The sequence below is a fragment of the Aspergillus uvarum genome, assembly GCF_003184745.1.
Source record: "Aspergillus uvarum CBS 121591 unplaced genomic scaffold BO82scaffold_55, whole genome shotgun sequence".
Lineage (NCBI taxonomy): Eukaryota > Fungi > Ascomycota > Eurotiomycetes > Eurotiales > Aspergillaceae > Aspergillus > Aspergillus uvarum.
The window spans coordinates 156,119-177,812 of NW_020291352.1; the positions used below are offsets into that span (position 1 = coordinate 156,119).

The 21,694-nt window shown below is 56.8% G+C and overlaps 10 protein-coding genes across 10 annotated transcripts; 3 read left to right on the forward strand and 7 right to left on the reverse strand.

Annotated features, from left to right (window-relative positions):
* Positions 1–96: 96 nt before the first annotated feature.
* Positions 97–1,323, forward strand: BO82DRAFT_291026 (structure-specific endonuclease subunit SLX1; the record flags this gene model as incomplete). The annotated part of the gene is made up of 2 exons (XM_025631711.1): positions 97–335; positions 390–1,323. 2 exons carry the CDS (start codon positions 97–99, stop codon positions 1,321–1,323), a joined length of 1,173 nt encoding a protein of 390 aa, XP_025488723.1.
* A 51-nt stretch (positions 1,324–1,374) lies between these two features.
* Positions 1,375–2,098, reverse strand: BO82DRAFT_367592 (bifunctional thymidylate/uridylate kinase; the record flags this gene model as incomplete). Its single annotated transcript, XM_025637084.1, has 2 exons — positions 1,375–1,904; positions 1,963–2,098. 2 exons carry the CDS (start codon positions 2,096–2,098, stop codon positions 1,375–1,377), a joined length of 666 nt encoding a protein of 221 aa, XP_025488724.1.
* Positions 2,099–2,323: 225 nt separating this feature from the next.
* On the forward strand, positions 2,324–4,160 carry BO82DRAFT_385806 (tRNA-ribosyltransferase family protein). The gene is made up of 3 exons (XM_025638205.1): positions 2,324–2,601; positions 2,728–3,748; positions 3,850–4,160. Exons 1-3 carry the CDS (start codon positions 2,376–2,378, stop codon positions 4,022–4,024), a joined length of 1,422 nt encoding a protein of 473 aa, XP_025488725.1. The 5' UTR covers positions 2,324–2,375; the 3' UTR covers positions 4,025–4,160.
* A 1,730-nt stretch (positions 4,161–5,890) lies between these two features.
* On the forward strand, positions 5,891–9,322 carry BO82DRAFT_155050 (putative plasma membrane H(+)ATPase). Its single transcript, XM_025630195.1, has 4 exons — positions 5,891–6,439; positions 6,492–6,715; positions 6,768–7,463; positions 7,540–9,322. Exons 1-4 carry the CDS (start codon positions 5,974–5,976, stop codon positions 9,244–9,246), a joined length of 3,093 nt encoding a protein of 1,030 aa, XP_025488726.1. The 5' UTR covers positions 5,891–5,973; the 3' UTR covers positions 9,247–9,322.
* A 97-nt stretch (positions 9,323–9,419) lies between these two features.
* Positions 9,420–11,072, reverse strand: BO82DRAFT_357247 (NAD(P)/FAD-dependent oxidoreductase). Its single transcript, XM_025635969.1, has 3 exons — positions 10,767–11,072; positions 9,888–10,691; positions 9,420–9,813 (listed from the first exon to the last, which is right to left on the reverse strand). The coding sequence occupies exons 1-3, from the start codon at positions 10,990–10,992 to the stop codon at positions 9,653–9,655; spliced, it is 1,191 nt and encodes a 396-aa protein (XP_025488727.1). The 5' UTR covers positions 10,993–11,072; the 3' UTR covers positions 9,420–9,652.
* An 840-nt stretch (positions 11,073–11,912) lies between these two features.
* Positions 11,913–13,151, reverse strand: BO82DRAFT_434948 (glycoside hydrolase family 18 protein; the record flags this gene model as incomplete). The annotated part of the gene is made up of 3 exons (XM_025640990.1): positions 12,995–13,151; positions 12,728–12,932; positions 11,913–12,678 (listed from the first exon to the last, which is right to left on the reverse strand). Exons 1-3 carry the CDS (start codon positions 13,098–13,100, stop codon positions 11,913–11,915), a joined length of 1,077 nt encoding a protein of 358 aa, XP_025488728.1. The 5' UTR covers positions 13,101–13,151.
* Positions 13,152–13,292: 141 nt separating this feature from the next.
* On the reverse strand, positions 13,293–13,752 carry BO82DRAFT_155080 (uncharacterized protein). The gene has a single exon (XM_025630196.1). The coding sequence runs from the start codon at positions 13,691–13,693 to the stop codon at positions 13,421–13,423; it is 273 nt and encodes a 90-aa protein (XP_025488729.1). The 5' UTR covers positions 13,694–13,752; the 3' UTR covers positions 13,293–13,420.
* A 1,250-nt stretch (positions 13,753–15,002) lies between these two features.
* BO82DRAFT_434949 (uncharacterized protein) lies at positions 15,003–16,569 on the reverse strand. The gene is made up of 3 exons (XM_025640991.1): positions 16,449–16,569; positions 15,946–16,285; positions 15,003–15,834 (listed from the first exon to the last, which is right to left on the reverse strand). The coding sequence occupies exons 1-3, from the start codon at positions 16,489–16,491 to the stop codon at positions 15,234–15,236; spliced, it is 984 nt and encodes a 327-aa protein (XP_025488730.1). The 5' UTR covers positions 16,492–16,569; the 3' UTR covers positions 15,003–15,233.
* A 111-nt stretch (positions 16,570–16,680) lies between these two features.
* Positions 16,681–18,020, reverse strand: BO82DRAFT_317197 (PQ-loop repeat-containing protein). Its single transcript, XM_025632601.1, has 4 exons — positions 17,736–18,020; positions 17,558–17,677; positions 17,289–17,504; positions 16,681–17,226 (listed from the first exon to the last, which is right to left on the reverse strand). Exons 1-4 carry the CDS (start codon positions 17,777–17,779, stop codon positions 16,803–16,805), a joined length of 804 nt encoding a protein of 267 aa, XP_025488731.1. The 5' UTR covers positions 17,780–18,020; the 3' UTR covers positions 16,681–16,802.
* A 178-nt stretch (positions 18,021–18,198) lies between these two features.
* BO82DRAFT_342445 (glucan 1,3-alpha-glucosidase ROT2) lies at positions 18,199–21,389 on the reverse strand. Its single transcript, XM_025633583.1, has 3 exons — positions 21,179–21,389; positions 20,381–21,122; positions 18,199–20,332 (listed from the first exon to the last, which is right to left on the reverse strand). Exons 1-3 carry the CDS (start codon positions 21,261–21,263, stop codon positions 18,268–18,270), a joined length of 2,892 nt encoding a protein of 963 aa, XP_025488732.1. The 5' UTR covers positions 21,264–21,389; the 3' UTR covers positions 18,199–18,267.
* Positions 21,390–21,694: the final 305 nt, after the last annotated feature.

Here is a 21,694-nt window from a genome sequence, read left to right on the forward strand (position 1 = left end):
GCGGTAGGAATGAGAAGCACTTCAAATGAAACCCTGATCTCAAACTACAACAGGCTGAGTCAAATACCCCAGCTTGAGCGCGTGTCTGTCAAACAAATGGACCTCGATCACACCAAGCCCATCCCAGCATACTACTGCTGCTATCTCCTCCGCTCCACCAAGAAGCACGCTTGTCTATACATCGGCTCCACTCCACATCCCGCCAGGCGCCTTGCCCAGCACAATGGCGAATCCAAAGGCGGTGCGCGCAGAACACACCACGACGATAAGCGGCCGTGGGAGATGGTCTTGACCGTCGAAGGGTTCACAAGCCGAGTGGCCGCCTTACAATTCGAGTAGGCGACCCTCCCCATGCCCTTCATGCCCGCGCCAATCTAACCGGTCGATAGATGGGCCTGGCAGAACCCCAAAAGGGCAAGACAGATCACTGCGAACTACCACCCAGACAACGCCGGGGCCAGACCCAAAGGCCGTGGTACGCGGAGGTCCTTGAACGCCCACCTCGAGGATCTTTATACATTTCTACGGTCTACGCCCTTTGCGCACTGGCCCCTCAAGGTGCGCTTCTTCGCGGCCGATGTGCATCAGACCTGGCGGATCCTGGCAGATCGAGTGCAGGGGTTTCTCCCCGATCATATCGAGGTGATCGTCGATGGCAACTGTGCTAGGCCGCCCTTGCCACGTGATGAAGAGCAGGCGCAGGTCAAACGTGTCGCCGGCATGAAAGTGAACTACACGCATATGCAAAACTACATAGATAAGGCCATGTTCCTTTTAGAGGACTCGGAGAGCTGTCGGTGTGGGGTGTGCGCGGCACAGCTGGTGCCAGACGCAGAAATGGTAGTGGTTTGCTCCCAGGATAACTGCTATTGTACAAGTCATCTATTGTGTCTGTCAACGAGATTCTTAGAGAATTCTGATGAGCCAGATCGGCTGGTTCCAATCAGTGGCGCTTGTCCGGGGTGTGGAGAGACGGTTCAATGGTCGCTCATGATGCAGGAGCTGACGCTGCGTAACTGCGGAGCGAACAAGCCGCGAGCGAAAAGGAAGAAGACTAAAGCGGACGCGACTCAGCGTGGCTCCAGGGTCACTTCAGAGCAAGGACGTGTCGGCGTCAACGAGACCAGCAATGAGCGTACACCAGTTGACCTCCGAGAAGCCGATCTCCCTGACGACGTCAGTCTAGATGAGAACTGGACTGAGTCGTTGGATGCGGACCTTGAGTCGGAAAACTTGATGAAGTCACGATCCCTGCCTACATCGACCAGAACCGAGATCGTTATAGAAGACAGCGACTGTGAGGAGATATATACGCTAGAATGAGCAACGATGCTACCGCTAGCCGCTGCTCGCTATTATGGGTAGAATAAGAGGTCAATGAGCGATCGATTCAAATTTCCTCAAAGGACCGATTGCATCCAGGCCCGCAATGCAGTCAATGACGCTTGTCTCAACGTCCTGCGCCACTTCCTCGAATGTCCTGCCCGCATCGATGGTGCGGATATTACCGCTCCGCTGCACGCGGAAGATCGTCTGGAACAATTCGCGCACGCGGTTTTGCATGGCCGCATTCTCATAACGTTCGACTCCAAATCCTCCACGCTGAGCTGCTGCTTCAGGGGAGATACTCAGGAACAGACACAGGTCAGGCTGAGGCAGTCCGATCTCTGGCGTCCATGCCCATTCCAGGGACAGCGTGGGATTCATCTTGGCGGCCGAATACACAGCACCGGAGTACGAATACCGATCCACAATGACGGTGACTCCGTTGGCAATATCTTGCTCGATGCTTTGGGCAAGCTCCCAGCGGTTTGCGGAGAAGAGAAGATGGATGGAATGGTCGTCCAAGTGCGACTGACCCCGCAGATAGCCATCGATCATCTTCCCGATGGCTGTGGTTCGGTCTTGACAGGGGTTAGATATAGTTTGTCATGCTTGTGTTATGAGAGTTTTGAGAAATACCTGGAAACCGAACATATTTCACCGCACGGCCTTCTTGTTGGAGCTTTTTGTGTAGAGACTCGCACTGGCTGGATTTGCCTGCCCGGTCCAAGCCCTCGACAACGACAAGAGCGCCACGTTGAGCCGGTGTGTCCATTTTGTGACAAGATCACAGTATGATTGGTAGTGAGCAAAAGAGGATTCGTTGTGAAAGATGATCGGCGTGGGGAGGTTCAGAAGGCGGCTTTAGTTATCGGGGGTGGATTTGGTTATCAGCCAGAGACAATAGTAGACTTAGCCTGATCGGGACAGACCGCGGGGATCCCAGCAACTTCCCGCAATTCCACATGAATCTTCTTTCTAATAGCACTCCCAACTCACCTTTTCCCTTACCCAGCGTCTCTCAGTCGCATACAGACCTCGCACAGGCCGTCATGGACCCCGAGCCATCCCCTCAGTCACCGCAGGATATGCTCAATTTCACCACCACAGCCTCGATTCTGACCCCTCGGCTGGGAAGACTGGCCGTTGCGGGCAGGAAACCCATCTCCACGCCGCACTATATCCCCTTAACATCTCGAGGAGTCGTCCCGCATATCACACATGATATCATGCGCGATCAAACTGCCATTGGCAGTCTGTTTATTGGCCTTGAAGATTGTACGAGCTTTCCTCGGCCCCTTGCACTCAGTCGACCGCCCAAGAGCAATATCAATCTCCAACGAAGGGAAAAAAAAAAAAGAAAGAAAACCGCTAACATCAATGCCCGTCGGGGGCGCAGATCAGTCATAGAAAGACAAACCCCCAAGCATCCCTTCCCCCCTGCATATACGATCCCGACGGCCGCCAACGAGTCGGCGCTGCGCAACTTCATCTGCCAACCCGATGACCAGCTGTTGATCATGGGCCCGCGTCGCGAGCCGCCGATCAAATGCCCGCCCTCGAACACGCCCAACTCGGTCGCCATCCTAACCTCGGTGGGCTACCGACAACTCGAGGCGACGCATTACCTGGATGCCATCCGCCATCTGCGGCCGGACATCATCGTCGGCCTCGCCGACTTGGTGCGCGGCCACAACCCGGGTCTGAAGCGGCGCGGGAAGATGGTCGACCGGACGCACGCCTACACGACGCACGCGACGGAGCAGCTATATAACCACAAAGACACAACGCAGCGATCGAACGCGGTCTACTTCGCCCCGGTTCTGCCGCTCGAGAACGTGGAGCAGTCCATCTATCTGGAGGATCTGGAGAATGATCTCCGCCCGTACATCTCGGGCCTGGCGCTGTACGAGTCGGCCTCGCTCTCTGCCGTGTCGGAGGCGCTGGGCGACCTTCCCCGGTTGCTGTTCGGTGCACCGGCCACCCCCCACGATATCCTCCGCGATGTCTCGCTGGGCGCGGACCTGCATACGATTCCTTTCGTGGGTGTATGTTCCGACGCCGGCATTGCCCTGGACTTCACCTTTCAGCCGCAGCAGCAGAAGGAACCGCAATCATCTGGTGCCACTACCCCATTAGCCTACGACCTCTGGTCCCCCGACCACAAAACTGATACCCGGCGCCTCTCGGAATCCTGCGAATGCTACACCTGCCGCCACCACCACCGCGCCTACCTGCACCACCTCCTCTCCGCCAAGGAGATGCTCGCGTGGTCCCTCCTGCAGATCCACAATCACCACACCATGGACGTGTTATTTGCTCAGATCCGCGAGAGTATCGAACGGGGCACTTTCGATGTTGACGCCCGGATCTTCTCGCGGACATATACCTCGGAGCTCCCCGAGCCCCAGGGTCAAGGACCACGGTGCGTGCCCTTCCTAGAACAGATCCGCATATACATGCAAACATATCCAAATATACCCCAAGTTGAACGTCACACCATGCTAAATCAATACCAATGAACAGACTAAGAGGTTACCAACTCCCCGCCTCGGGTCCCAACCAACCGCGCCGGCACGCCCGCGTGTACGGCCGCCTCGACGACGCGGCAGAGAAATTCGCCGAATCGCAGTCCTCCGTGGCCACGCCTGACACGGGCGCCGAGGGGCTAGAGGAGCACGGGTTCGCGGAGAGGGCTTAGTGGGCTATGACTAGAGCATTATAGTTGCGAGATCGATACACGATAGAATTTCAGAGGCATTGCGGGTAAAGCAGCTTAGCTGAGCTTGGTATAGCATAGCATAGTATAGCATCTCACGATCTGCATAATGCAACAGCATACCATATCATACAGAACATACATAACAGGGATAGGGGACATTACGCAGCATGGCCAACAGACAAGACACCGCCTACTGTTCGACAGGCCCCTCCAGTATCATCCTTTCAAGCTGCGCATACAGCTCCATCACCGAGAAAATAGATCGAGCTACAAAACTTTCGACGAATTGAGGAATTGACCATTTTCTTAACGCTTCTTCTGGGAATGCCCATCCATTGAATATATGGATCCCTCTATCGCAGCCCAAAACCACAATCGAGAGAGAGAGGGATCAACAGCGGGTGCAAAGTACACAGTACAGCAGTACAATATCCAGAACAGTTACCCCTTAGCCTACAACCTCGATAACAAAAACACATCCTACCATCGATTCGATTCTATTTTATCTTCTGGAGCGTCAGTTGCAGAAGATAAAGAAAAGAGCAGGCGACAAGTCACAGAACAAAAAAGAGACGCGTTAATGCTTCCGCGCAGCATACAACCCCAGGTGCGGAACTCCGTACAGTACATACCAGGGTAGAAGCGCATACCCGGCCCTAAAATGAGCACGATCACTCATTCGATCCCAGCGTTCATTGACCAACTATCAACAGCACAGCATAAGCTGACTGCAGGACTTCATATCCACATACCCACTCTATAACTCAATTCCCAATGCGAACCCAAACCCCAGATAGAGCTCAGACACCAACCGACCGAAGTCATGCCGTCACCACCAACATCAAAGTTTCCAGGACTATCCGGGCGGGATCCGTCCTTTTATCCGCAGTCAGAAGAGACGAGACGAGAAGAGACTACGAGAAGAAGAAGAAAAAAAAAAAAGAAACTCATGATGAGTCGATTACGTCGAAGACTAGAGCTGGGGTCAGGTTGCATCCGGAGCCTAACCCGCTAAACCCCATCGGTAAAGCGTCGGAAGTGTCCATGACACTACCTACTCTTGTATACAGTGGGTTAGGGAGTAGTAAGTCAACACCTCATTTCCTCACCCCTCCACCTCTCACCTCTCCGCCTCATACCTCTTCAACCACTCATACCAGCTCTCCCACAAAGCTTGGCGGAAAAGGGGCTCCACCCTCTGGCCGCTCAGCTGTCATGGCATCGACCATAGAAAAAGATCTACAGTGACTGTCCTCATCACTCCGCGCCGCCTTACCTGGTCGACACTCCCTGCGATCCGTGGGTATCTCCCAAGTCAATTCCCCTCGTGCATCGAATGAACAATCTCCCATCGTCCGCTCGGCCCGGCACTGCACTGTCCAGACGGACACCCATCGCAAGCCCCATGTCTCATACGTCAAGACCTCTCCGAGTGGTCGAATCAACGAGTCATACCCCTAGCACCAGCCAGGTCATTCGCCAGGAGCATGGCGGTCGGTCAAACCACTGTTACACCCTGGGGGCATGGGGTACAGGTACCCGGGCATGGCATCGTACACACAGAACTCTTCTCCGCAGCAACCCGGGAGCTTTTGTAGACCAGAAAATCTACTACGTCAGCATGATTGTCTGCACACGAGGAGTGATTCTCCGCTGCTCCCTGCACTTCCGCTGCTCACTGCTGGTCAAGCCTTTTCCTCTCCTGTCATCTTCTCACTTTGTGTTGTAGCGAGAAATCAAAAAGGCCTATGGTGGAATTGAATTTTCCAGCCTTTCGTTTGCTTATTCGCTCCTCATTCTTTCTCTTTCTAGCTCTCTCGCTTTCGCCGTCTTCCCCTCCTAGCCCGTAAAACAGCGGAGAAGCGGAAGCAGGGAGAGACAGAGTGAACCCCCCTGCTGCATAAGGCAAAGTGATTCAAACCGACGAAATGGCTGAGCAAGGCGTGCCAACCACCACGGGCAACACGCTCGACGTCGAACGCGGCGGCGGTAGCGGCGCACCACCGCAGCCCTCGAGCTCGGAGCAGCGTCGCGACTCGCGGCGGGTGTCCCGCGTCTCCTACAAGGAGGACTACGCCAACCTCGACGAGTACGGCAAGCTGGTCAAGTATGCCTCGACCTACCGCGAGGGTGGCCGAGGCGACGAAGGGCAGGGCGAGGAGGAGATGAAGCGCGTGTGGTACGCCCCCTGGAAGAAGCGCAAGGTCTTCGTCAAGCACGTCGACCAGCAGCAGGGCTTCCCGGAGGAATGGCTCCTTACGGACATCCGTCGGGGCCTGTCCAGCGGCGAAGTGCCGGACCGCCGGCGTCGCTCGGGCTGGAATGAATTGACCTCCGAGAAGGAGAACCCCATCGCCAAGATCCTGTCCTACTTTCGAGGTCCCATTCTTTATGGTATGTTGCTGTGCTACCTTCTCCAAGAAACCGAGCTGACCCGGCGATGTAGTCATGGAACTGGCCGTGCTTCTTGCCGCGGGTCTGGATGATTGGATCGACTTCGGTGTCATCATCGGTATCCTCTGCTTGAACGCGGCGGTGGGTTGGTACCAGGAAAAGCAAGCCGCGGACGTGGTCGCCAGCTTGAAGGGCGATATCGCCATGAGAGCCACGGTCGTTCGTGATGGCCAGCAGCAGGAGATTCTCGCTCGGGAGCTTGTCCCGGGTGACGTGGTGAGTTCTCTGACCTCTCAGCATCGCAGTCCACAACTAACCCGCGGGGAAGATTATCGTTTCCGAGGGCCATGTCATTCCCGGCGATGCCAAGGTGATCTGCGACTATAACGACCCCGATGGATTCGAGGAGTACAAGAGAATGCTGGAGCAAGGTGATCTCAGCAGTACCTCCGAGTCCGATCTCGAGGACAACGAGCCCGAGAAGCTGGGCAAGCAAGCCGAGGTCGGCGGCGGGGAGGACCCCGAGAAGAGCCAGCCGCCGTCCAAGCCCAAGCGCGGATACCCCATCCTGGCGTGTGATCACTCGGCGATCACCGGTGAGTCCCTGGCCGTGGACCGCTACATGGGCGGGATGATCTACTACACCACCGGCTGCAAGCGCGGCAAGGCCTACGCCGTGGTGCAGACCGGGGCGAGAAACTCGTTTGTCGGCAAGACGGCCAGCATGGTGCTGTCCGCCAAGGGGGCGGGCCACTTCGAAATCGTCATGGACAACATCGGCACGTCGCTGTTGATCCTGGTGATGGCGTGGATCCTGGCAGCGTGGATCGGCGGCTTCTTCCGCCACATCCCCATCGCCTCGCCGGGCCAGCAGACGCTGCTGCACTACACCCTGGCTCTGCTGATCATCGGTGTCCCCGTCGGCCTGCCGGTGGTCACGACGACAACCATGGCCGTGGGCGCCGCGTACCTGGCGAAGAAGAAGGCCATCGTGCAGAAACTCACAGCCATCGAATCCCTAGCAGTACGTGCCCCCCCCCCCGGCTCTCTCCCCCACGACAACACCGACAAAACATGGAGCGACAACTAACAAAACCCAGGGCGTTGACATCCTCTGTTCGGACAAAACCGGCACCCTGACAGCCAACAAGCTCAGCATCCGGGAGCCCTACGTGGCGGAAGGCGTGGACGTGGACTGGATGTTCGCGGTGGCGGTGCTGGCCTCGTCGCACAACATCGAATCTCTCGACCCGATCGACAAGGTGACCATCCTCACACTCCGTCAATACCCGAAGGCGCGCGAGATCCTGCGCCGCGGCTGGAAGACGGAGAAGTTCACGCCGTTCGACCCGGTGTCGAAGCGCATCGTGACGATTGCCAGCTGCGACGGCACGCGGTACACGTGCACCAAGGGCGCGCCCAAGGCGGTGCTGCAGCTGACCAACTGCTCCAAGGAGACGGCGGACCACTACAAGACCAAGGCGCAGGAATTCGCGCACCGCGGGTTCCGCTCGCTGGGCGTGGCCGTGCAGAAGGAAGGCGAGGACTGGACGCTTTTGGGGATGCTGCCGATGTTCGACCCGCCCCGCGAGGACACGGCGCAGACGATCACGGAAGCGCAGAACCTGGGTATCAGCGTCAAGATGCTGACGGGCGACGCGATCGCGATCGCCAAGGAGACGTGCAAGATGCTCGCCCTCGGCACCAAGGTGTACAACTCGGACAAGCTGATCCACGGCGGGCTGAGCGGGGCGATGGCGGGCGACCTGGTTGAGAAAGCCGACGGGTTCGCGGAGGTCTTCCCCGAGCACAAATACCAAGTCGTGCAGATGCTGCAGGACAGGGGCCACCTAACCGCGATGACCGGCGACGGGGTCAACGACGCGCCCTCCCTGAAAAAGGCCGACTGCGGCATCGCGGTCGAAGGCGCGTCCGAGGCGGCGCAATCCGCGTCGGACATCGTCTTCCTCGAGCCAGGCCTCTCCACGATCATCGACTCCATCAAAGTCGCGCGCCAGATCTTCCACCGCATGAAGGCCTACATCCAGTACCGCATTGCACTGTGCCTGCACTTGGAAATCTACCTAGTCACAAGCATGATCATCCTCAACGAGAGCATCCGCGTCGAACTGATCGTCTTCCTGGCCCTCTTCGCCGACCTCGCCACGGTAGCCGTCGCCTACGACAACGCCTCCTTCGACCTGCGGCCGGTGGAATGGCAACTCCCGAAAATCTGGTTCATCTCCGTGCTGCTGGGCCTGCTCCTCGCCCTGGGCACATGGGTCGTGCGCGGCACCATGTTCCTACCGTCCGGCGGGATCATCCAGAACTGGGGCTCCATCCAAGAAGTCCTGTTCCTCGAGGTCGCCCTCACCGAGAACTGGCTCATCTTCGTGACCCGCGGCATGGACACCTGGCCGTCCATCCATCTCGTGACTGCCATATTGGGCGTCGACGTCCTCGCCACCATCTTCTGTCTGTTCGGCTGGTTCAGCAACGAGGATATGCCGACCATCCCGAAAGACCAGTTCGTGGAAACCACCAACGGCTGGACGGATATCGTGACCGTCGTGCGGGTGTGGGGCTACTCGCTGGGTGTCGAGATCGTGATCGCCCTCGTGTATGTCATGCTGAATAAGTTCCAGTGGCTGAATAATCTGGGCCGCGCCAAGCGCGATAAGGGTGACCTCAAGATTGAGAATCTGTTGGGCCATTTGGCCCGGCTGACGGTGGAGTACGAGGAGCCTGGGAAGCCGAAGGGCCGTTTCTCGTTGGCGGCCTCGAAGGAGGAGGAGGAATTGGAGTGATTCTCGGTGGAGATCTACTAGGTATGTGGTGGAGCGGGAGGGAGGGTGTTGGAGGACTAATTGTGGTGAAGAGAGGTAGAAGGGGGGGGGAGTAGGGGTTGGTTTGGGTTAGGGTTAGGATGAGGGATATAAGATACGGTTACGGTTACGGTTACGCGAGATTTGTTTGCTGCTGCTGCTGGTAATTGTTTACTTAATTAATATATAGGGCTGTCCGACAAGTCAGTCATCTGGGAATTGATTTTGAGTTTCTTTCGACGAAGAAGCAGTCCGAGCTGGAATACGAACTGACTTGCCACCGATAAGGGATGTTGCAAGCCCAGCAGGACATGATACAGTACATCTCACCAAGCTATACTCCGTAGCTTTCTTTGACCTGGACAGACTGACTGGAGATGATGACTTGCTACGAGGCGTTCTTCCTCGACTCCAGCACCCGCTTCCACAGCCGCTCCATCTCATCGCCGACCATCCGCGCCGTCTCCTTCTCCATCTCCCGTCTCGACAAGCCAGCAGCAGCCTCCCGCTTCCCAATGGCAGCCGCAGACTCCTCGCGCGCCATTTCCACTAGGACACCGTTAGCACCCACGATCACCACTCATCATCCGCAGCGAAACCCCCAAACAGAGCAAAAAACATACCATGGAGAAAAACACCAGCCCGCTTCCCCGAGAACATCGCATGCGGCACATTGGTACTCCCATCATTATTCGCATCGCCGACGGCAAACACGCCTGGCAAACTCGTGCGCATGCCGGAGTAGTCCGCGGTATCGATCTTGCCGTCGTCCATCTTCAGCCCGAGCTGGGCGGGGATCTCACTGCGCTGGGCGGTGGGGTAGTTAGTGATGAGGGCGTTGCGCACGACGCTGTCGCCGTCCGCGAACCACACCCGGAACACATCTTGCATGCTCCCATCCTGGCCGCGGACCTCCTCCCCGTCCTGCAGGCGCTCGATGGACGCGATGCTGCGGTTGTCCACCGCGACATCCCACGCGGCGAGCTGCGCGCGCCAGTCCGGGTACTTGGCGGCCAGGGCGGCCTCGTAGGCCGGGGTGTCGGTGCCGTTGACGAGCGCGATCACGTCCGTGTTGAGCGTGTGCGTCTCCAGCACGCTGCCCACCACGTCCGGCAGCGCCCCCAGGATCCCCAAGGCTTGGTCGCGGTGCTCGTACCCGTCGCACCACGGGCACCAGTACACCCCCTTGCCCCAGGCTTCCTGCAGTCCCGGTACGGCCGGGAGGACGTCGATGAGCCCCGTGCCCAGCACGACTTTGCGGGCCGTGTACGCGTTGCCGTCCACGTCTTGCGCCCGGAAGTAGGTTGTGTTGGTGGCCGGGTCGCTCTCCGGCGTGACGGTTGTGATGGTCGTGTTCACGATGGTCGCGGTGTCGTACTTCAGGATCTGTTCGCGCGCGAGACCCCGGAATTCTGCGGGTGGGGTGCCTTTGGGGGATTGTTAGTGCTGGGCCCTGCCTGCTTCGATGGGATGGGGATGGGATGAATGAGTGGGGGACATACCGTCGTTGCCGATCACATCGTGCATCTCGCGGGTCGGCGCATTGCGGTACTCGCCCGAATCGAACAGGATGGTTCGCCGCCGGACGCGAGACAGACTGCTGATCGCGCTGAGGCCGCTGGGGCCGCCGCCGATGACGATAACCTCATAGTCAGTCTCGGGGATGGAGGCCGCCAGGCTTAGGGTCAGGGTGGAGAGGAGGGTGAGGAAGAAGGATTTGGGAGCCATGGTTGCCGTTGCCTGCCGACTGAGCTTCGGCCCCGAGATGATCGCTGGGTGTCTGGCGGACGAGAGACCCGCGGTGCAGGCGTCGCCTTTATATGCTTGGGGAGCATGGATGGCTGGAGCATTATGCTGCACAGACACCAAACGCAAGGCAGGGATCTTCATGGCTGGCTGAGCTGGACTCGCGCGTGCAGCTGAGCTCGAATGTAACTGCAGCTGCAGCCAAGCCCAATAAACATGCTCGCGCCATGAGAGGAATGTACAGTAGGTTACTCCCGTGGGGTCGGGGGAGTTGATTTGACGGGAAAAAAGGCAGGACGTGTGCCAATGGTCTAGTTGCCAGTCACCTGAGTCAGTGGTAGGGACTGGGAGTCAGGGTCGGGGAATTTGGGAGAGCGAATGGGGAAGAAATGAGGTCGATCGGGCAGGGCTGAGCGGACTATGGAAATAGTTCATGCACCGCGCTGATCAATGATCTCACAAGTGTGACCATCGTGCAGTGTCCGTGGGTGAAACACGAAATTGGGTCCGGAGACGGAGTGGTGAACCCAGTACTCGGTAGAAGCAAGATTAAGTGCCTGCGTCAGACAGACGTGAGGAGGGGAGAAAGAGAGAGGGTGAAGAAGTGATTTCGACAGGGAACGAGAGAAGGGAGGGAAGTAGAAGTGCGGAGGCGGTCGACCAACTACTAGACCAGAACTTCTTCCCAACACACACCACACTGTATGTTTCCTGACAAAAAGATGGATCATATTTTAGGATCAGTATCAACGCCAAGCTAAGTACCCAGCAGGTACGTGGACATATATACAGCCTCCACGAGGATGTATATGAACTGTATATCAAAAAAGAACCCCCCAACTACTCGGGGGGAGTCATCACCACCACCACCACCACCACCACCACCACCACCAGTGGCAACCCTACAATCCACGCACCGGAAACCGAAACTTATGATAAATCCGCGACGTACTCTGCGTCAACGCGGAGCGGATCCCACTCAAGTACCCGGGATTGCCATACGCCTGGGTGACATCCCACAGCATGACGCCGCCAAACGACTTGAAAGTCCTGGCGTACTGGATGACCTGCTGCAGTTGCGAGATGGAGACATACCCCGACCCCGCAGCCCCAGTATTGGCGGGCGCACCGACAAGGACCTTGACGTTCTGGTTCTGCGAGACGGTCTTGGCCCAGGTGTCCCACTGGGCGAAGTTGAACGAGGGCTGGGTGGTCTGGCCCGGCTGGAACGAGGTCAGGCCGCAGGGGTTGTTGTAGAACTGCACCCAGACAGCATCGATGGAGACGGGGCCGTTGAGGATCTCCTGGTCGGCGAGGTCGGGGTAGGGGCACTGCGGGGCCGCGGTCAGGAAGTACTGTTTGCTGGGGTCGGTGTTGGCGAGGGCGCGCAGGCGGTTGGCGAAGGGGGCCATCTTGTTGACGGTGGCTTCGAAGTCGAAGTCGAAGCCGTCGACGGAGGCGTTGCCGAAGGGACGAAGAGGAGGTTTGGTTGAAGTGGAAGAGGAGGAGGAGGAGGAGTTGGAAGGCGGCGGACCGAAGGTCTGCCAGACCAGGTCGGCGCCCGCCTGCGCCGCCGCGTCCGATGCGAAGCCGCCTTCGCTGTACGTCGCCCCGCCGATGGACAGAATCACCGTCTTGCCTTTCGTCTGGCACGTGGTGATGTCGTTCCTGTCCATTGTTAGTGTCAACTTCATCTATCCGACGGGACGGCACATACCCGATCTGCGGGCAATTGGGCAAATTGGTCCCATTGAACAAGGGGCAAGCCTTGCTGGTGTCGGCGAAGTCATACTCGGGCACGCCGCCTGCCCCGTTCACCTGCATCACAAACGCAAGGATAAGGACATCGATGTTGGGATCGTCGCAATAATAGGACAGATTCTGCTGCGCCAAGTTCCCCGACCCCCGATACGAATTCTGGCCTAGCCCTAAGTCAGTCCGGACACCCATCTTCAGCACAATGGCATCATCCACGCAAACCCACCCCAGTATACAGCCACATTGTTCGGGGACGAAAGATCGAGTTTCGCGTACGCTCCGCCCAGCGACGCCAACGCCGCCGTCCAGGCGAGGAGGGATTGGAAGAACATCGTGCTGTGTGGTGTTGCTCTTCGATCAACAACCGAACGAGTGGAAGGTGGTGTGCTGGAGGTATACAACACAGGGAAAAGAGTGAACAGATATCTCTGAGCACAGCAACGAAGAAGAGAGAGGGTATAGATGATACTTTCCAGGTAGTGCTTGGTGGTGGTGGTGGTGGTGGTGGTGGTGACGATGATTCCCCTCAAGTCAGTACGTCTGTATCGCTTGTCGAAAGATCGTCGAGTCTCGTTCCGAATACCCTCACCTTCCATCCAGCGCTCTGAGACAGAACCCTCGACTTTATATCCCCATATCCCCAAACCCCCCTCTAAACGGTCAGCCTTAACGACGTAAACGTAAACGTCAACAACCCTAAACCGGTCACCCATCTGATATTAGTCGAACTCTCCCTGGCTGTCATAGTCATGCGTTCTGATCGCATGGCACGGCCCTGATTGAGGATATGGTTCTTTCCGGGATCGTCAGGCCCAGGACCATCCACACATTCTTGACACTTCCAGACACACGCGCAGCCGGACAGAAGAGGAGCCAGTAGGACGGGGTGAGGGGAGAGCATCCCCCTGACGGCCGGAACTGTCATATCGATACGTAGCCGTGCCTGTGATCGGGGTAGTTGTGGGAGTGTAGCGGAGTGGAGTGGAGAGTGGAGAGAGGGGTGACTGGTTTGGGCGTGAGGAGTTGGGGCAGGGCAGGGCTGAGTTCACATTCCTCATCCTTGACCTGGGCAACTGGCCTCAAGGAAGAATGTCGAGTCTCATAGAAGACAACTCATTTCTGGGGATATGGGCACAGATGAGAGAGAGAGGAAAGCCCTGGTGGAAGTAGTAGATAGCGTGTAGTTTGTAGTTGATCCATAGGAGGCAGAGTAAGAGCCCAACCGCTTTAGCCCTAATGCTTTAGCCATGATCCCCATTCCCGTCACCATCACCATCACCATCACCACCTCACAAACCAGTACAGTACTCTCAACCACCCACCGTCTTCAGCCTACAACCCCACCCGCCTCCAATTCAGGGCTCAACACAATTTCCCTTCCCGGCGAAACCCCAGAGTTCTGGACATTCAATCGCTATGCCAAAACCCCCACCATCCCCAACGAGTGACGCAAAGGTGACCATCCACTTCAACTTCCTGTTCCTGTTTTCTCTCTTCCAACGTCTGCAGAAGCCACCCGCCCCTCATTCCGGGGACAAGCGAACCATCGATTGATTCGACCGGGGTAAGTAAGAGGGAAAACCGCTTCCATCCCGCGTCGGGTCCAGGCTCTGAAGCGGTGGTCAAATCACCCGCCCTCATGGCTCCCCCAACCTCACACCTCTCACTAATGATAATCACCCTCAGTGGGTAGAAGGGCAGAGGCATGGGATCGCGCACTTGACAAGACCATCCCAATGCTGAAATGATATGGTAGGATGATCGCAGTATACTTTCTGCTACAGTGCATACAACAACCACCAACCAACCTAGAAGGCAAGTAAACATCGCGTCGCACAGCACCACAAACACAAATTCCAGCAACAGAACAAGAACAAGAACAAGAACAAGAACAAGCACAGGGATGGACCTGGAAACGGCAAACGGGCAACCGGCTCTCGGCCCCGTCTGTCCCCGGGGACGGACTAATCCCGCGCACGGACAAGACAGACCAGACCCAGATCCTGTGCGTGGGTAGCTGCGTACCTGCGTGTGACGGCAGTGCGAAAGGGTTGTTTCTCGCCAACCTAAATTCTATCTGCGATGACGGTTGCGGATAGGATCCAGAAACTTATGGCGGGTAGGAATGCGCGGATGGGGACGGGGACGGGGAGGGTTGGCCGGGGGATATATGGTATGCTGTATCTCTGGGGTCCAGGTCTATGCGGAGCAGGGCTGTCTCCCCGGGTTTGGTACCGGATATATGGAGTGATCGGATTGAATTCAATTGTAGACTGGAGGCTGCAGCTACAGCGACAGCGACAGGATAGTGAGGTCATTGGGGCCACCTGTGCTACCCAGTGATGGGGTGGTCGAACAGCAGGACATGTTTGTGGAACCACACCCGACGCGAGTAGCATTGACCCTCGTCTCGCAAGATCTGAAATCATGCGCCGAGATAAACCTATACAAACTTTCCCGTGGAGCTACTGCGCAATCCCCACCATCCGCTCGAAAGCCGCCTCATTCTCCAACTCCCCATCAACAACCCCGGCAACCTTCAACACATCCACCACCCCATCCACCACCGCCCGCTTGACCCCCCTCGTCCCCTGCGTAAACCTCACATCCTTCATCCACTCGCGCGCATCCTCCTCGCCATACGTGCACCCGAGCTCCCCGGTCCCCAGCAGCTTGACCACCCGCTCGCGATCCGCCTCAAACTCCGCGATCCCCTGGTCAAACACCTCAAACAGCCGCGCCAGTCTCTCATCCCCGGCCAAATCGCCCGGGAACGTCGCCGTCGACGCCACGATCATCCACGACGGCCAGGGCGTATAGATCTCGCCGATCTTCTTCAGCGGCGGGTGGGGGTTCTCAGCCGTGGGCCGGAAGTACGGCTTCGTGGTGAATTCCTCCCACATGAAGAAGTCCGCTGTCGGGGCGGTGGTCGACGACGATGCAGGGGCAGAGCCGGTGACCCCGTCGCGCAGGGACCCGAACGGCCCCAGGATGGTCGGGGTGAGGGTGTCCTTCTCGGACCAGTGGTGGGTCTGCGAGAGGACGAAGGACATGATGTGCGAGCCGCTTCACCACCAGACATCAAGCACCAAGCACTGTCAGTCGTGGCATCCTCGGTAGGTTTATCATAGGACAATAGCACTGCAGGAGGAGGAGGAGGAGGAGGTGGAAACTCACCTTCCCAACCGACTAACACCGACCCTCCCGCCCTTCAGATCCTCCACGCCTTGAATCTCCGCCCGCTCGCGCCCGGTGACGATCGCCCACCGCAACGGCGTGTCCACCCAGTGGCCCACGATCTTATAGCCGTCCGTCGCAGAGTCCTTGGGCGCCTGCTGCTTGCCCACCAGCCCGGCCACCCAGCCTTCCGTCAGGCCGATGGCGAGGTCGATCTCCTGGTCGCGGAGCGAGGTGATCATGTGGCCCGTGCCGGAGGGGAAGGGGACCAGGCGGACTTCGAACGGGAGGTGGGCGGCGGAGGAGCGGAGGGCCAGGTGCAGGGGGCCGAGATAGTGCTCTATTTCTTGTGAGTATTCGGCATCCTTGTAGAAAGTATGGGAGATATGGGAGGTGGGAGGGTTGGTGGGAGGGTTTGATTGCTCTCGCGGGAGAATGGCTTTGGATGTATGAGGGGTGATGATGGTGGTCTTGCTGGAATATTGACTTAGGGGAAGACGCACCTGGCACATAGCCAATTCGGATTGTTTCGGTGTTTGAAGCCATGATGGGAGCTTTGGATGCTGTGTGGCACTGCACCAGGAAACAAGTAACGGAACTAACACTTGTAAACGAAGGGTCGAGGGATGGTGGGGGAATGGATGACCCCGCGGACAGAGCGGCATGTCATCTGCCGCCCGCCGGCGATCGATCGGACGGAGAGGGGTCTCGTTTCCACTCGTTCCAAGGCTCACTGCAAGTACAATAGCAATTGAAAATATCTATAACTCTAGAGACAAATCTGTGGAGTCTGAGATCCAATTGCTGAATCTAGCCCTACAGCAAACTGCCATATCTATATACACATCATGGAGCCATCAGGTCATCCGAATATCCTTCTCCTCAACCTCCCATCCCTCACTCGCCCCCCGAGAAGGACTGCCCGCAGCCCCAAACGAGGGTCCACTATACATCCAGAACTGCAGTCCCAAATACAAATCACAGATACACTGGAACATCGCGCACAGCCGGAACGACCAGGGAATCACCTCCGCGCTGCAGAAGAAGTAGCTCAGCTTCGTGATATCACCCAGAATCCACGCCGCAACCACCGACAGCCGGAACCCCACGCACGACCGCGATTGATGGTTCTTGATCACCTGCGGCAGCGGCAGCGTCGCCTCCACCGCGAGGCCGACGTATCCCAGCAGGCCGATATAGGACTGCGAGTAGGCGAGCGGCGGAAGGAAGACTTGAACGACGGCGAGGGCAACGGTGAAATACGCGAGGAACATCCAGTAACTGCACATCAGTCGGGTCAGTAGCCAGATCGCGTGGTTCTGAGAGAAAACAAGGAAACATACGGCTTCGCGCTCCGCCACTGCCAAAAGTCATACGGTCTCGTGAACCCCGGCCCGCTGTCCACGCTGCTGAAGGGGACGTGCTCCACTCCATTCTTCAATCCAGGGGCCGGCCGGTTGTCGAGTGCTACCTTCAACAGGATGATCTGCACACCGATCGTGAGGACGGCCTGGATGAGGAGCGAAAGAGAATACTTGGCGCCGAACCAGTAGAAGACCCTAGGTATTATGTGTCAGTCCCGGTCGCTTCCCTGCCCCAAGACACGTCTTACTTCAGAATCGACGCAAGAAGCATGATCAATGGAATGTCCATCGCGAAGCCAGCCGAGCTTCTGCTGCGGTGGATGCTGAGGATTTGGTCCGCATATGAGGTGACCGGCGAGGTCATGATACTGTTCGAAATGATTGATCAGTGAACTGTTCATGCCAGCAGCAGAAATCGAAGCGTACAATAGAGGAGCTCCATATTCAAGGGCTTGCGATAAGAGATTCATGGTGCGTGCACTAGCCCGTCGAAGCGTATGAGGACAAGGTGTTTCTGTCACAGTTGAGTCCTGGTGTTGAGAGCGGAGATTGCGGTGGACCGGAGGGATGACCTATAACTGTCGGCCAAAAGAGGAGTCGCGCGCCAAACACACCGATATCCAGAACCACGCTGGAAGAAACGAAGAGAATGAAAGGCTTGATTGCAACGGCCGTGTCAGATCGCCAACCCCTCGAGAGTCGAGCCACCACCGGATGCGTCTTTCCTCCCCTTTACTTTTTCCCCTGGCGCCCGCTGACTCAGCCCCACTGATCGGCGCCAAAAATCGAGTCTCATCCCAATCGGGTAACAATACAGTGCTTATTCACCACTTCACCACTTGGCTCGACATTACGAGGTGCCACTATCCTACTCGAGCTTGTTGACACGGTAGCCTTGGCCAGAATGGGCCTGGAGTTTAATATACTATTGTAATCCACTCGTCTATCGCTCCCAAAATCAAAATTCAATCCGCCACGAGTTGCCAATGGCCACGTTAGGGTTTTTGACCACCGCATACGAAGCCTTACCGTCCTGCTGGCTGTGATAATCAATCGAGGCGGTGGTGGCAGCTTTGGCATTCTCCTCAATCACCGTCACGCTGGCCTTGTCCTGCCAGTCCTTGGGTGGGTCAACAACAATGATTCGCTCCACGCGAACCCCAGCCATTTTCTTCACATATTCGTTCGTCTTGGGACCCTTCACACCCAGATCTTCGGACGACAGAGCAGAATCACGGAAGGCGAATCGGCGGTGGATGTAAGCGCCACGCTCGTAATCAAACGTCTCGCCATCATCAACGTAGAGGGTACCGTCAGCGTGGCCGTTCTTGTCCAAAGCGATAACAAGAGTGTAGGGATCCCATCTCATCAGTCCGCTGCTGCGGCGTGGGCGATCCTTACGAGGAATGACATGGCCGCCCTGCATCAGCAAAGGTATCTTCTCCATAGGAGCGGGCACGGTATGCCGCTGGCCTGCTCCTTGGTAGACGGTATAGTCGAAGTAATCATAGTACTTCTCGTCGTCAGCAAGATAGATGTCAACACTGGTAGCATCCTCTGCCACCACCGGCTTGGCAAGAAGACCCGTGTTGCCGAGATAGAGCTGATCGTCAATAGCAAAGCCTGCTTCGTCGGTAGGATGAACATAGTATTGGGGCCGCACAATCGGCATCCCATTCACCGAAGCCTCGTGGAAGGCGGTATACCAGGCAGGCAAGAGCTGGTATCTCAGGCGGATGGCCTGCGCAATGATGGATCGGAAAGGCTCAGCAATTAAGTACGGCTCACGTCGGCGAGTGTCAATGTGAGCGTGGGCGCGGAAGAACGGATACCAGATACCGGTCTGGTACCATCTGGTCAAGAGTTCCTTGCTCGGGTTCTGGAAGAAGCCACCGACATCAGCACCGGCAAACGGGAAACCCGCGATACCATTGTTCAACACCATTGGCAGCGAGGCAGCCAAGTGATCCCAGGTCGCCTGATTGTCACCCGTCCACATGGCTGACATCCGTTGAGCACCGGCATAGTAAGAGCGGGTCAAGATGAAGGGTCGGCGGACTTCGCCCTTCTTGCGCTCCAACAATGCATTGTAGGTGGCATTGACCAAAGTGACACCATGCACATTGTGAATATCGCGATGCTCCCAGTTCTCATGGTGCAGGTTGTCCTTGGGCATAGTGGTTTCGGGGCCGTTGAAAACGGATGGCTCGTTCATGTCATTCCAGATGAAGACATTTGACAGGGTGCCCTTGAACTTATCATATTTGAACAAGCCCATCCACCACTTGATGGCTGCCGGGTTGAAAGTATCAATCCAGTTCGACGAGCCAGGCCAACACCAGCCATCATAGATCTCGCCATCCTTGTTCCTAGTGGCCAAGTTCTTGCTCTTCAGTTCTTCCGAGATAGTGTACCCATCCTTGTTCTTGATATGAGGATCGATCAAGACCACGAGCTTACGCTCAGACTCATCGAGCTGCTTCTCCATGCTGATAGGATCAGGGAAGGTAAGCGGATCCCAGGTGAAGTACTTCCTGTCATCAGTGTACTCGAGGTCCAGCCAGATGATGTCGTAGGGGATCTGGTACTTGTCAAAGTTGCGATCGACCTCCTTGACATCCTCATCGGTGATGTAATTCCAGCGACACTGGTGGTACGCGATGGCAAAATGTTGAGGCAACTGAGTGAACCCGGTGAGTTCACCATATGACTTGCTGATGTCTTGCGGTGTCGGGCCCAGGAAAACGAAAACATCGATCTGGCCAGACTCAGAGAACCAGTGACTCTGGGTGTCTGTCTTGGCGCCCACACCAAGGGAAAGAGGGTTGGGAGACGAGGTGGCCTTGACAATGTCTACCCAGGTCTCTGCGGCGTTCAGCCAGAAGACGCCGACGGTAGAGTCCTTACGGTGCGCCTGCATGAATGGAATGGAGCCATAGAGGGTCATCGGGCTGTTGAGCTCATACTCAAACACATCCGAGTTGTACATGCGGTAAGGTTCGTTGTGGTTGCCATCACCACCGCTGAGATTCGGTTAGCGCCTTCATGATATAGATAGCGGGTCCGCTTACCGAGTCTGCTTCAAAGACATGGAGTCGGCGTGCTCGGGAATACCGAAAACATGGCTGTAGCCAGGGAAGGTAATGTCCAATCCGACACTTTCGGGGCCCTTGGGCTTCGAGTCCGTGTTACCTCCGAAGCTCTCTTCCCACCAGGTGCTCTCGTCTTCCGAAGGCTCTTGATCGCTGCCCTCCGGAGCCTCGACCTTAGGCCGCCAATGCTCCATGTTCAAGTATCCCTGATGGTTCAATTGGACGTGGGTTTGTCCGTCCCGCTTAAATTCCGCCCTGAAGGGGTTGTGGTGAATGATCGCTTCGAACTTGTTGTCTGGACCGTACAGGACCCGGGTAACTCCAGCTTCGGTTTCTGGCTCCAAGGTCGCGGTCTTGCTCAAGTCCAAGCCACCAACCAAAGCCCATTTCTCGACCTCATTGTATCGTTCCTTGCGTGCCGGGCTGTTGTGTCGAAGCTCGATTTCGCCCTTCAAGCGCTTCTCCTCATCGACGGTGACCCGTGCAACGCCTGACTCTAGAAAAGAGATCCCGAGGGGCAGCCGGACCTTTTCGTCCGCGGATAAAGATTTGAGAACGGTTCCGTGGAGTTGTCCATCCTTGAATTGGATGGAGGAGGATTCGAGCTCGTAAGGGGAGGACCAAGTTGAGCCCTTCGCGGTGACATCGTCGGCGAACGCTCGGTTCCGCTTACAGAACCCCGACTGTGAGCATGTCTTGAAACTCTCGTGTTTCACGGAGACTATACGTTGCGGTTAGGTCTGTGCACAGTAGCAAAGGCTCTTGAGGGGAACTTACATCCTGGGATGATGAGACATCCAAGGACAATCACCAACGACAATAAGAGGGTCCAACGGGTGGACGATGGCCGGGAGCCGGCCATGTTGCGAGCTTAATAGATAGGATGCAATCAGAGACACTCAATCTCTGAAAACAATAACTTTCACCAATCACCAGGGGTGAGGACCTGCATCTACCAGAGGTGAAGGTCAAATGCAGAAGCGGCAGGCTCTGGGACGTTTGAATAAGAGTGCAGTGACATGTGAATAGTTCCAGCCTGGCCAGATTGGCGATGACCGTGACGGAAGCTCCCTGGATTGGGTTTAGGGTGGCTCTAAACTGGATCGGGCGGCTGGGGTTTCGACACCTGAGGCGGTGAGGCGGCCAGGCCCTCAGGCCATTGAGCTGGCAGCTCCAGGCCACAAGGCCCTCACTTTCCATTATTGCCCCTCCTTTTGCGTCCCTTTCCGTCGAGCCCCACACAGCGTTTGCGGTCCCTCCTTATATTTTTCGCCCATCTCACGCCGGCTCTGC